General features: G+C 38.2%; 1 protein-coding gene, 1 non-coding gene and 1 pseudogene across 2 annotated transcripts; 1 reads left to right on the top strand and 2 right to left on the bottom strand.

The window, feature by feature from the left end:
- The first annotated feature begins 7376 nt into the window (after nucleotides 1-7376).
- Nucleotides 7377-13527, top strand: SRY (sex determining region Y). Its single transcript, XM_063660953.1, has one exon. It carries the CDS (start codon nucleotides 10436-10438, stop codon nucleotides 11135-11137), a length of 702 nt encoding a protein of 233 aa, XP_063517023.1. The 5' UTR covers nucleotides 7377-10435; the 3' UTR covers nucleotides 11138-13527.
- Nucleotides 7699-8218, bottom strand: LOC129025633 (ribonuclease H2 subunit C-like; annotated as a pseudogene).
- LOC129026016 (U6 spliceosomal RNA) lies at nucleotides 13195-13299 on the bottom strand. The gene has a single exon (XR_008497401.1). It is a non-coding gene; the product is annotated as a U6 spliceosomal RNA (small nuclear RNA).
- Nucleotides 13528-13860: the final 333 nt, after the last annotated feature.

Here is a 13860-nt window from a genome sequence, read left to right as displayed (position 1 = left end):
AAATTAATCTTAGCTCACTGTAACTCTTTTTACTTTAGAAGGTCGGGTGTGGTGGCTTATATCTGTATTCCCAGCACCTTGGAAGGCCAGGTGGATCGCTTAAGCGCAGGAATTTAAGATTAGTCTGGGCAACATAGTGAAATGCTGCCTCCACAGAAAATACAAAAACTAGCCAGGCATCGTAGGCAGAGCCTGTGAACCCAGCTGCTTGGAAAGCTGACATGAGAGGATTGCTTGAGCCCAGGAGGTCAAGGTTGTGGTGAGCCTGCACTCCAGCCTGTGTGACAGAGTGAGACACTGTCTCACCAGAAAAAAAAAAGCGAGAAAAAGAAAATAATGCCATTTTGAAGTTACAACTACAAACAGTGATGCAATCTGATACCTTGCTTGGGTAGCTGATGGTTTTGCCACAGGTCATGAGAAATCATTTTTTTGTTTTTTGTTTTTTTTTTGTGAGAAGGAGTCTTGCTCTGTCTCCCAGGCTAGAGTGTAATGGCATGATCTTGGCTTAGTGCAACCTCTGCCCAGGTTCAATCAATTCTCCCGCTTCCGTGTAATCCCTCAGTGTCTGGAATTACAGCGCATGCCACCACACCCGGCTAATTTGTGTATTTTTAGAGACGGGGTTTCACCCTGTTGGCCAGGCTGGTCTTGACCTCCTGACTTCAGGTGATCTGCTAGCCTCGGCCTCCCAAAGTGCTGGGATTACAGGTGTGAGCCACGGTGCCCAGCTGAGAAATCTTAATTCAGTCAAAACAAACACAGAGCTGGCACCATACCAATGACTTGGGACCACCCCAGAAAAAAGTTCATTAACCATAGTTGTGAAAAAGATCTGAGGAGACATATTTCTACCAGAGCTGGTAAAAGATCAATGGCAAATATTATTCAGGATTCCCCAAGATCTTGAGCCAAGAGATGGAACAATTGAATACGGATTGGACTGGCAACTTCCCACAGATTAGATAGGGTATTTCTTGTCAGAAATTAAGGAATCCCCTGGGCAGCTACAGTGCTCTCTATTGACCCTGTTGGAGTTTGGGCCAAAACGTTCCACATACCAATACACCAGAATACAGCCCCTTTGGTCAGCTGTTTAATATGGTCATTTGATGTTGCTTATAGATAACTTCACCCCTCAGGCAAAACGTTTGGTATGTGCTCCCAGCCCATAATCCTCAGGCTGCCAATATTCTAATAATGACTGAGATAAAAGTTCCACTGTCATTTTGTTTGATGGGAAAGAACTACTCTGCCACGTACTTACAAAACACTTCTATTTCTGCCCATAATCTTCTGTTCTTCTTACTTCTCTGACCTATTAAAGGAAAAACGAACTTCTTCCTACAGAGGGCTCAACATTATGCTGACAACTTAAAGAAGAGGCCTACTGGGTTTGCGTTTTGTTACCCTTCTCAACACTTCAGGTCTGCCTTGGTGGGCATTGTCTATGCAGGAAAATGACTGGCAACACTTAAAAAGCATTCATTAAGGCTCTTCAACATTAGAACAGCACATTAGCTGGTATGACAGGGGATGATGTGATTAATTGACCTACTGATAAGACACATTTCAGTAAATGCCACACAAGAATGTATAATAGGCTGGGTGCTGTGGGTCACACCTGTAATCCCACCACTTCGAGAGGCCAAGGCGAGCGGATCACAAGGTGAAGAGATTGAGACCATCCTGGCCAACATGGTGAAACTGGGTGTCTACTAAAAATACAAAAATTAGCTGGGCATGGTGCCATGCGCCTGTAATCCCAGCTACTCGGGAGGCTGAGGCAGGAGAATCATTTGAACTCGTGAGGCGGAGGTTGCAGTGAGCTGAGACTGTGCTGCTGCACCCCAGCCTGGCAACAGAGTGAGACTCCATCTCAAAAAAAAAAAAGAAGAAGCATAATAGTTAGCCTACCCTACTCTATATTCTAAAATTCGAAAGTATGGTTTTTATTATGAAATCTCGTAAGTCTTGCTATAAAGACAGTTTTCTTCAAATTCAGTTGACACCAACTACAGGACAGTTAAGTCAGTTGGTGCCCCTATGTTAAGAACAAGGGAACCACACCCATGACTCACAAGCCACCCTTACTCTGGGAGTAGTGTCAATATATTATAATCCTGCAGGCCATGCACTCACTTGCTACAGACTGGTCCTGATGATCCAGCTTAAACTGGTATGCTCCAAATGGTACTGAATGATTATGTGAGTGGATCTAATCTCTGTCCTTGGGTACCACAAGGTTGGCTAGAATGCTGCACTTTAGGTTCTCCATGGGTCCAAGGATGATGGACAAATTTATCTGGAAGACCTGCTAATCTCCTACATGTGATTAATAGCTAGACAAGAGCTATTTTTCATTGGAATGATCATTTAGCACCATCCTTGGGCATTAAAGACATTATCTATTAATGGCAAGTAGAAGCTCTCACTAAGAATATTCAGCAGGCTCTCAATGACAGCTTACAAAGTATTTCTTGAAAGAACTCTGAAATATCCCTCATGTATACACTGTTTGGTGAAATTGCACAGCATTGGATATCTTAATTGCTGCACAATAGAGAACCAGTGCAGCAGGTTATTATAACTCAATGCTGTGTATATATTCCAGATAACTCTGGCAACATAATGGTAACCCTGCAAGACACACAAAGCCAGATAACTGCAATGTTTGACCCTACCCTCCCTTTATTCCACTGGCTTTTTTCCTTGGTTTAGTTCTGGGGGCTTACAATGGCAAAAGCAGTTAATAATTCTTGTTATTGTTTACATTGCCATTGTGGCCTTTTCTTGCAACTAGAAAATAAATTTATTAATACAATCTCTGGCACTGGATGCCTGCCTCCTTCTAAAGTGTCAGGGACCATCTCAGAAGATATCAGCACATGACATTGGAAGAGCTGAATTAGAGGGATAGAGTGTGGGGACAAGAATTACTTTAGTTTAAAATGTGAATCTGGCTAACACTGAGTCTAGAAATACCTCCCAAATGTCTAGTTGTTGTATCACTCTTTATGTAGAAATATCTATTCATTGTTAAGTTTCCTCCCAAACAATCCCTGTTGTAGAAATTATAGGCTGTCATGCCTGCAGCTAACTACACATTCCTTTCTGAGCATGTATTCTTTTTTCCCCAAGATATAAGCCATGGATATGGGAGACTGCGATGCAAATATCTACCTGTCTAGTGGGCACCCAAGACCACATTTTGTCTGTAAGTTTCCCCAGTAAGTCACCCCATACTGACACATTGGATTTGTCTGCCCACTTCTTTGGTTTCTTGGTTCCTTCTGCATTTAGGAGTTGCTTTGCATGTATATGGTCTTTTTGAAGAACAGCAGGTCCTAAGACCCTCATTCCAGAGGTGCCTTCCCTATACCCAAAGGAAATGAGCTGATGGCACAGACAGGCCCAGAATCTGAACACACAGGACTTGCTAAGTTCCCCATTGATTACCATTAGATCTGGTACCATTAGAATCTGGGCTTCTTTTGCCCATTCGTACTTCTGCACACCTGTCCACTCCATCAAACTTAAGTGTACGAACACATAGCTGGCCGGGCACAGTGGCTCACGCCTGTAATCTCAGCACTTTAGGAGGCTGAGGTGAGCAGATCATGAGGTCAAGAGATCAATACCATCCTGGCCAACATGGCGAAACCCCATCTCCACTAAAAATACAGGAAATTAGCCCAGCATGGTGGCAGGCGCCTGTAATCCCAGCTACTTGGAAGGCTGAGGCAGGAGAATTGCTTTAACCCAGGAGGCGGAGGTTGCAGTGAGCCGAGATTGCACCATTGCACTCCAGCCTGGGCAAAAAGAGCGAAACTCTGCCTCAAAAAACAACAACAACAACAAAAACCACATAGCTTTCTGTTTCTTCGGATCTTCATTTTTGAAGGTTCTCATGTCATGTAAAACATTTACTAAATAAATACGAGTGTTATTCTCTTGTTTATCTGTCTTTCATCATAGTGTGTTATCTATGGGCTTTGTTGACAGGTGAGAAAAATATATTACTTTTTCTCTCTCCTAGGTTGGGGGCAACTCCCTACTAATGTAAGATTTTGAAAGATGCCAAATGTTCATCTCACATCACAATCGTAACAATGTACATGCAGCCAAAAATAACAAAGAGTTTCATGAATCAAATTTGCACTGGGACATGTATATTAATACGATTGCTTGAGACTTCTCCTACATCATTACTTTAGGGTAAAAACATTTAAATTGAGCATGAAAAGAAATTACTCACCATAAATAAGCCTAGTTATAGTTATATTTTAACCAACAACTTTTCGTGTTCTTCATCTGTAGCTTCTTTGTGACCTGAACAAGGTTTCAGTAGAAATAACTTCTCCCAAAAAGCAAAAAGGAATGACAAAGAGAGGATTAGCAAGAAAAGAAGCCCTATTTCTTTTAAAAGCTTGCAATATTAAGTGCCCTCTTGCTGGTATAGATTAAATAAAAATATAATAAAGCAAATATAAGTGACATTAGAAATGAGAAATTAGATACAACCAAAGCTATGAGAGAGGCAGTAAAAACTAATTGCAAGACACTTGTAATAACTTATAACAATTAAAATTATTTGAAAATGGAAAGTAAGTATTGTTTTAACCACAAAACACAAACTACTAACCATCATAGATCAGACAAAGACTTACCACTTTTTAATCACCAGACTCAAACCTCTTTCTAATTAAATTTCTAATTAGCCTCTTTCTAATCAAATTTCAAATAACATATAATTGCTAGGTAATACAAAAATTTGAAAAGCCCAGAATTCCTCAGATTTTTCCTATTGTGGTTATTGGATACTTGCTGCAGGTTTCTGCATAAAGGCTATTTTGCAAACAAGCAACATTTTTTAGCAGTAAGATATTAAAGCCATCGTCATTCAAACAAGGCAAAAACAGAGGCACAAATTATAATAATCATTGTTATATTATTGTTTTGAATGTTAAGATAAAAAGGATAAATGCAATTTTAAGTCCAAAATTAGGAAAGTATTTGTGAAATGTATGACAGCTAAAGGATAATATCTCTTAACTATAAATCACTAAAGGAACAATATTTTTCAGAAGAAAAATAGAACTATTCATGATTTGACCAAGCCTTTGGACACTAAACAAAATATTTCAAAACATCAACAAAAAGAAAGCAGTCTCTAATCTTAATGAAACAGACTGAGAAAAAATAATGTATGGAAGGGTACAACAGAATGCTTCCATGAGGTATCTTTAAAAACTGTTTCCTAAAATGGTTCTTGGTCAAACAGCTGCTGGCTCACTAGACAAAGGGGAGTGTAGTTAGCCTTGGACAAAAAGGAACTGAAGGAAGACCCTGGAAAAGATCAAAAGTGACCTTCATTTTATGGAGAGAAACAAGCTATAACATGTAGTATCTAAGCTGATTAGAAGAACTAAAAAGAGAAGCTTATACTGGTGCATCAGAAGGTAAATGAAAAGGTGAAGTTACCTCTTTGTTTCAAGGAAGAAAGGAAAATTGTGGATGTCATCTGTTTTCTGTTTACATATTTCAGGCCTACCTAGCCACAATGTGACTTTAAGACCATTAGTTACAACTGATTTGAAAAAAAAAAAAAAAATGCTTCAGTCTTTGAGAAATTTCTTCCCAAGATTGAAACTTTGTTTTTAGAGGCAGTTTCCTATATTTTGAAAAAATCAAAAGAATAAATCAAAAGAAAAATAATTCAGGTGAGGTAGAGAAAAAAGCAGGCAGCATTATTTTAAAGTTGTAAACTATTTTGTTTACTTATAGTTTAATTTACATGTAGTAGATATGCATTTGTAAGGTTCTTCGGCTCAGGTAGGAGATCGTTCTATTTCCCACTGCACACTACTTCTTCCTCCCACCCACAAATAATTAGATTATCCCTGGGAAAAAAAGATGCCAATAAAATTGATCACGTTTAAATGCATCAGTTGCTAGGTGATTTATCTGATTAAGTCTTGAAACAGTAGAACCTAGCAATTAAAGTGAGCATTAATTTCTACCTACCAAATCAGAAGACCATTCTAACTCTTTGAGAATTAGATGTTGAAAACATGGCTCATGAATTTAGCATGATTAAAATAAAAAACATGCAAACAAAAAAAACCAACATCTTGAAAGGACATTTGACTCTAAAGTCCCAAAAATAATTACAAGTCTAAAAATCCTAAGTTTAGTATTACTCTATTACACCTTTTTATTTGTAAGTGTCCTTTCACAAAAGTTTTGAATTTTGCTCTTGTGCATTTTATTTACCTTTTCTTTTGTTGTTTGTGTCTTTGGTGACCTCCCAACGATCAGACTTCAAAAAACAGCCTATAGCCAAGCTGCAGGATAAATGAACACATAAGTGGACTTAGAATAGTCAACTATGTCTAGTATACAATTTATGGGGGATGGTTTATGACACATGTATTTGTACTTTGATGGGAATATCTTGAGATAAAATTAGAGAGAATGAGTGGAATAATATTCACAACATTTTTGTTGCATTCATCCCTGAATCTGAAGAAATACCAAAGCACATCTTGTGAGGAGAAAAAATAACTAAATTAGTATAAAATGTTGTGGGTTTTATTCTGTATACAGTGTTAAACTGTATTTGCATACACCATAGAAATTAAATTAGGGCTACAAAGGGTATTTAAATAATGAGCATAAAATACCTTAATGTACCTCAAATGCAATTAATTGCATTGAACCAATCTAAGTTACTATTCTTCAGTTTTCATTTTTATTTCATTATTCATTTCATTTTTATTCTGATGTAAAAATGAACCAGGATCTGTGTGAAATTATTTGAACCTAATGTCTTTGAACATTTTTCTTACCATATCTTAAGATTAAAAAAAAAATAAATCCCTTAGTTTGGCAACTTTTGCTCTTGGTTAAGCCTGTATGGATTTAGCATTGACAGGACCAGCTAACTTTCTACCTTTTAAGCTTGTTTGTGGGCCTGACTGATGTAAAAATATTTAACAACTGTTGAGAAATAGTCATCAGTGAATCTTAAAGGTCGTACTCATATAAAACAATATAGCGCTTTAACTTCTTATTTAATGAATTTGAGAGAAAGGAATAGTGTTCCAGAAACTGGGATCACTCAGGCGCTCAGGGAAGCATTTGGTTAGCTGTTGATATAAAGGCTCAATATTGGAAGAATTGTTAATGTAGTCCCCTGGAGACAGTGAGTGAAATATTAGCCCTGCTTGAGAGATTAAAATGTGTTGATATGATATTATAGAGGTAAATTAAATGCTCTCAGCCTCCCCCTGCTCCCTTATTTTTGCGTGGAAGTTTTGTTACTTTACAGGAGAACCAACGCTTTTGTTTTTCCTTTTTTTTTTTTTCAAGTGGTTGAGTTTCTTTTTCTGAACCCAGAGGCATGTTTACACATTTCATTAAAGTATCAGAGACGTATACTGAGAACCTGCTACATGTCACACACTATCGTAGGAGCTGTAGACAGAAAAATAATAAAATCTTGTGTCTTTATTTAAATTTTGTTGACTTTCACCCCCAAGTGAGTCTCCTCCCACACCCCGTCCTGTAATATATGCATCTGGGAGGTCTTTTTTGCCTTTTTAAAAATATACAGATGGTTTGACATATGTATATAAGAATATAAAATTCACCACTTTATCTTTTGTGTGTGAGTGTGTGCTGTGAAGAGCTCCTTTATTGGGGTGATGGAACCAGTGGCTCCAAAGTGAAGAGCTGGTTTACTGCTGTGAAGGGTTCGCGGCTTTGAATTTCAAGCTCTGGTTCTGTGTCCTTGGGCACCTGCGCGTGAATCGTTGCCGCGAGGCTGGGCCAAGTTAAGGCCCCAAGCACTTTGGCTTCCGGGCCAGGGATGGCCTCCATGCCCCACAGGGTGAAGCGGCTGAAGCTGGCAGTAGTTCCGAGGAAGCGGTCGAAGTCCCGCTGCAGAGGCTCCTCTTCTTGGTTGTCACTCCCGGAACCCCGCCAGGGGTCTGGCTTCTCCATCGACACCTCCTCCTCTTCAGTCACCATCACGTATCCCACGAGGCTGGGCGGCACCGCCACCTCCTCGCCCCGTAGACTGCGGCCCCGAAAAGACGCACCATGGCGGGCCGCAGGATATCAGGTGTAGTGTGGCGGGGGCGGCGTCCCGCAGTGTAGCTGGACGGAACTGGACGCCGTACCTCTCGATAGCCGCCTAGTCGCCGCTCTCCATCCTCGCTCTTGTGCGACGCCACTTTATCCCTCTTAAAGTGGAGGATTTAGTAGTACCGGGGAACGAAGGCAACAAGAGCTAACCATAGCAACATTTTCTTTTTGAAACCCATCTTGCAACTGCCTGACTGCAAAATCTACTTGCAGATTCTGCAGACAAAAATTGCTGCCACTTATTAAAAGACTTTATAGTGAAAACTGACTTTTTCCCCAAACCCCTGATTCAAGGACTTTTGCGTAGAAACCATGAACTGTTAAGATAACCCTTCATTACCAATTAAGATAATAGGTTGTAAGTAACCTAATGAGTACCAGCTTTCTCTTATTTCCTTTAAAAACTCTCTCTAAACAGCCGGTCACGACACAATGTCAGATGCTTCTGGAATCTGTTTCTCGAATTCCAGTTCTAAAACTGCCAACAAACTCCTTATTTGGACTTCAGTTTCTCTGACTCTTTGGTTCACCATGTTGTGCAGCCATCACCTCTCTCTACTTCCAGAGAATATTTTATTAGTCCTCAAAAGAAACCGTGCACCCACCAGCAGTAACTCCCCACAACCTCTTTCATCCAGTCCTTAGCAACCATTAATCTGGTTTTCGTCTCTATTCATTTGCCTTTCCTGGATATTTCGTATACATGGGATCATTCAGTATCTGGCCTCTTGTATCTGACTTTTTCACACAGTATAACGTTTTCAAGGTTCACTATGTGGTGCCTTGTGTCGTTTTTTGCTATTTTGATGTCAGGTTTTGAAATGGTATGTTTTTTCTCATCTTTTAAGGGATTTCCAGTTGTAGAAAATCTATTTGTGTGTATGACTGCAATTTAACCATTTTATTTGCAATTCATATACATGTTTTAACTTGAGTGAACTATATTTCCACTTTGTATAATGAATACTAAATTTTGTATCTTAAATATTAAACTTTATTAGATAACTAGGATACAAATTACAGTTTTCACATTTTTCTTTTCATGGAATATAGTTAATTTTTTTAAGTTTCTGATATTAATTCATTATAACATTTACTGGACAATCACATTTGGGTCTATGAACTCTTTCCATATTTTATGGGATTTTTATTTTATTATCTTAGGAATTTTGGCATCATTCAGTTTTGCTGAGAGTTTATTTTTATTAATACGTTCTGTGTACTATGCAACCTGTAATTGTTACTCCTGTTTTGCAAATATGGCATTAAAACATTGGCGAGTGGGGGGACTTTCCTCCCATTTTATTTCATCAAAGAAATCTTGTCATTTCTCATCAGACTTTAAGATTTATTGAGAAGAGTTATTCACTAGTTTGGTAAACTGTGACTTCTAAATTTTGAAGGACGTTGAACTAAAATGTAAAATATGATAAATTGATGGCTGTAATTTATTAGTTGTGAATGGAAATTTAATTTAGACTTGTAAAAGATTGTTTTTTAAATTGCTAATTGTGTGACAGTGAAGAGAATGACTTCAAAATATCCCACTATACAATCTGCAAAGAAAAGAATTGTGTCCCCTTTTTAGTGTATCTTAACACTTCACTGAAACTGTTTTGAGTTCTTAGGTCATCTCTTTTTCTCTAAACGAAACAATTACTTTTTTAAAAGTCAAATGTTAGCCATCCTAGAAGTTGGGCATAAAATACTTGTAAGTATATGTTAATATTATGATACTTAATGCCCGTGAAAAATGTGTATAGAATTTTCAATTACTCTTTAAATAAAAGTGAAGAAAAAGCAATAATAATTACTATAAATTCAATATGCAGTTATGCATGTATGTGTGTGGTTAACACAATTAGTTTCTCATTAAGCTTTGTTTTTTAAAGATAACATGCACATATATTGATAATGATAAACAATTCATATAGCTTTTTGTGTCCTCTCGTTCTCTGACATAAAAGGTCATTGAAAAAATTGGCGATTAAGTCAAATTTGCATTTTTCAGGAGAGTAGTAGAGCCGTCAGGGAGGCAGATCAGCAGGGCAAGTAGTCAATGTTACTGAATTACCATGTTTTACTTGAGAATGAATACATTGTCAGGGCTCTAGGGGGTAGACTGGTTGGGCGGGGTTGAGAGGGGTGTTGGGGGCGGAGAAATGAAAGTTTCATTACAAAAGTTAACGTAACAAAGAATCTGGTAGTAGTGAGTTTTGGATAGTAAAATAAGTTTCGAACTCTGGCACCTTTCAATTTTGTCTCATCCTCCTTGTTTTTCACAATGCAATCATATGCTTCTGCTATGTTAAGCGTATTCAACAGTGATGATTACAGTCCAGCTGTGCAACAGAATATTCCCGCTCTCCGGAGAAGCTCTTCCTTCATTTGCACTGAAAGCTATAACTCTAAGTATCAGTGTGAAACGGGAGAAAACAGTAAAGGCAGCGTCCAGGATAGAGTGAAGCGACCCATGAACGCATTCATCGTGTGGTCTCGCGATCAGAGGCGCAAGATGGCTCTAGAGAATCCCAAAATGCGAAACTCAGAGATCAGCAAGCAGCTGGGATACCAGTGGAAAATGCTTACTGAAGCCGAAAAATGGCCATTCTTCCAGGAGGCACAGAAACTACAGGCCATGCATAGAGAGAAATACCCGAATTATAAGTATCGACCTCGTCGGAAGGCGAAGATGCTGCAGAAGAGTTGCAGTTCGCTTCCCGCAGATCCCGCTTCGGTACTCTGCAGCGAAGTGCTGCAACTGGACAACAGGTTGTACAGGGATGACTGTACGAAAGCCACACACTCAAGACTGGAGCACCAGCTAGGCCACTTACCGCCCATCAACACAGCCAGCTCACCGCAGCAACGGGACCGCTACAGCCACTCGACGGAGCTGTACGACAATCGGGTAACATTGGCTACAAAGACCTACCTAGATGCTGCTTTTTACGATAACTTACAGCCCTCACTTTCTTATGTTTAGTTTCAATATTGTTTTCTTTCCTCTGGCTAATAAAGGCCTTATTCATTTCAGTTTTACTGGTATTTCATTTTAAACTTAATTTCAAGACAAGTTGTGTCAACAAAAAACATGCAAAGAAATAAGACATCCAGAAGCGAGCCCACCTATGTTTGTGGCTGTTTAACAGAGTACTAACTTGATACAAAGGGACACTGTGGTTTACTTTAAATACTCTAATGAGAAACACTTGAAAATCGTACAAAAAAAAAATCACACTTCTATACGCAGCGTGTTAAGCAGTCCTTTCTAGACCGTGTATTCATTGGTCTTTCAGCTACTTTGTACGTCTCTATAAATTGCAGGTAACTAAGGAATGGATATGTAAGCAGGATCAAACTTGTTTCTTTCTCTCCCCTTCACGCTGTGGAAAAACCAGTTTTGCCTCCACTTGCAATTCAGTTCCTTTACTCCATATAAATCCAAATGGTTGACATTTCCTTTCAACTAGTTATAAAATGCCTCTGTTAAAACAAAATCTTTAATTCCTTGTCATTTTATATCTCTGTGAAGCTCATCATTTTGCCTTTCTTCTGAAAACTATCTCTTAAAATGGCAATCTACTTGTTTCCATGGCCTATTAGCTTTTAAGCCTATGGAATGAAAAATACAGATGGAATGTTGAGAATGGCAACTACCCAGATTATGCAGATGGAAGGACAGGGGCTGGTGACCCAACTGGTTTAATTTGATGGGATTTAAATAAAAATTTAATGCCAAGACTTCATAAAATTTGCATACTAAGCTAAAGCAGAAAGAAGTTTTAGAAGTTTACAAATAACTGTAAACCACAGTTTAAAGTATAAATTACAAATAAATTTTTCTACAATAAAAATAAATCAAAGGTCAAAATTAATGGTATGTATCAAAGTCAACTGTCCAATATTTCAAAACTTTTCAGACACATTACCTTAAATAATAAAACTCACACACTAAAAGAGTGTATATTAGAGATGGATATCCTGTTTCTCAAAGTTCAGGGTTTTAAAAAAGCTGTTAATTCATAAACCACTTTATTCCAGGGACAATATTACTTAATCTGAGCTTTATGCCAAATGAGAACTGTATATTGCCCGTTAACTTTTAAACACTGACTCAAAACTACTTTGTAATATTTAAAACCACTCTTTTCACTCTCCCAAAAATAACACCCATTCTGACCTTCATTACCACACATTAATTTTCCTTTTCTTGAACCTCTGACACAGATTCTCTGCTTGATCAAACTTTAATCAGGTTTCTGAACGTTCTCCTAGACACGCCTGTGCACTTCTTTGCCAAACTCAGTTTTGGCAAAAAACTCTCCTAAGCCAGGTTAGCAAGACTGTTCCCCCACTGCATATCTGATCACCCTCAACATTTGATCGATCACCCTCAATATCTGATCAGGTTCCTCATCCTCCACCACCCTCTAGGTGATGTCTGATCAGCCTAGCCTGTCTTCAGCAAGAATCCGCCTTATCTGTGATGTCTTCTCTTAGTGATTGTCCATCCATTGACCCTACTCCCTGCTCCTTGGCTATAAATCCCCACCTACCCAGCTGTATTTGGAGCTAAGGCCAATCTCTCCCCTAGTGCAAGACCCCATTGCTGTGCTGTTGGTCCTGAATAGTCTTCCTTACCAAGTTTGAACAAGTATCACTGAATACCATTTTTCCTTAACAATGTGAATAAATATAAATACAAAATATTATGTGGAGCTTCTTTTGCTTAATAAATTTTGGCAGTTTTCAGATTATTAAAAATTAGGTCTTCATGCATGTATACATTGTGGAATGACTAAATCAAGCTAAGGTATCTACTACCTCATATACTTCCCTTTCCTTTTGCACTGGGAACATTTAAGTTGTTCTCTCTTCGCAATTTTCAAGCATACAATACATTTTTATTACCTATATTCAACATGCTCTACAATAGATCTGAACGAATTGCTTCTATCTAGATGAAATATTATAATTTTTGAATAACAATACTCATCTCTCCACCTGACCCTACTAGAGGGTAGCCACAATTCTACTCCCAAAAATATGAAAGACTTCACATTTGAATACCCTCCTGGCACAGGGGCAGTGTTATTCTTCTCCATATCATTCTAATTTTAGTATATATGCTGCCCAAACAAGAATTTTTAAGAAAAAATTGCTGTGAGTATTTCATTCTATTTTTGTTGGACAAATGAATGGACACTTTCTGGTTTCAATTATTACAAACAGTGCTGTTTTTTATACATTCTTATACATGTACAATGGAGAACATTTATAAGAATTTCTGTGAAGCACACTCCCAAGAGCAGAATTGATACTTCATGTACGGTTTATTTAGGAATTACTGAAATGAAGCATTTTTGTATTTTTGTGATGTTTAAACAAACATCCATAAACAAACAAATTCTAACTATAAGCATCAAGTGTGCTTTGGCTGCCAATGGATGTTTGCTATATTTTAAAATGCCAACAGTTAAAATACATTAAGAGGGAGCTTGGTACTGAATAAAGAACATGGGCTCTAGAAGGTAAACCCTTCAGCTTTGGCTCACTTGAGTGCCACTTACAGGCTTGAGCTTGAACAATTTACTTCGCTGTCTGAGTCTCAGTTTTTTCAATTCTGTAATAATTTTGTTAGTTGAAACGCTATTTACTAATAAAACCAACCCATGAAGAGATGTGAAGGCTGCATGAATTAAGGTA

Source organism: Pongo pygmaeus, chromosome Y (genome assembly GCF_028885625.2).
Source record: "Pongo pygmaeus isolate AG05252 chromosome Y, NHGRI_mPonPyg2-v2.0_pri, whole genome shotgun sequence".
NCBI classification, from domain to species: Eukaryota; Metazoa; Chordata; class Mammalia; order Primates; family Hominidae; genus Pongo; species Pongo pygmaeus.
The sequence above is the reverse complement of the archived record's forward strand: the minus strand, read 5'-3'. Positions and strand labels throughout refer to the sequence as shown.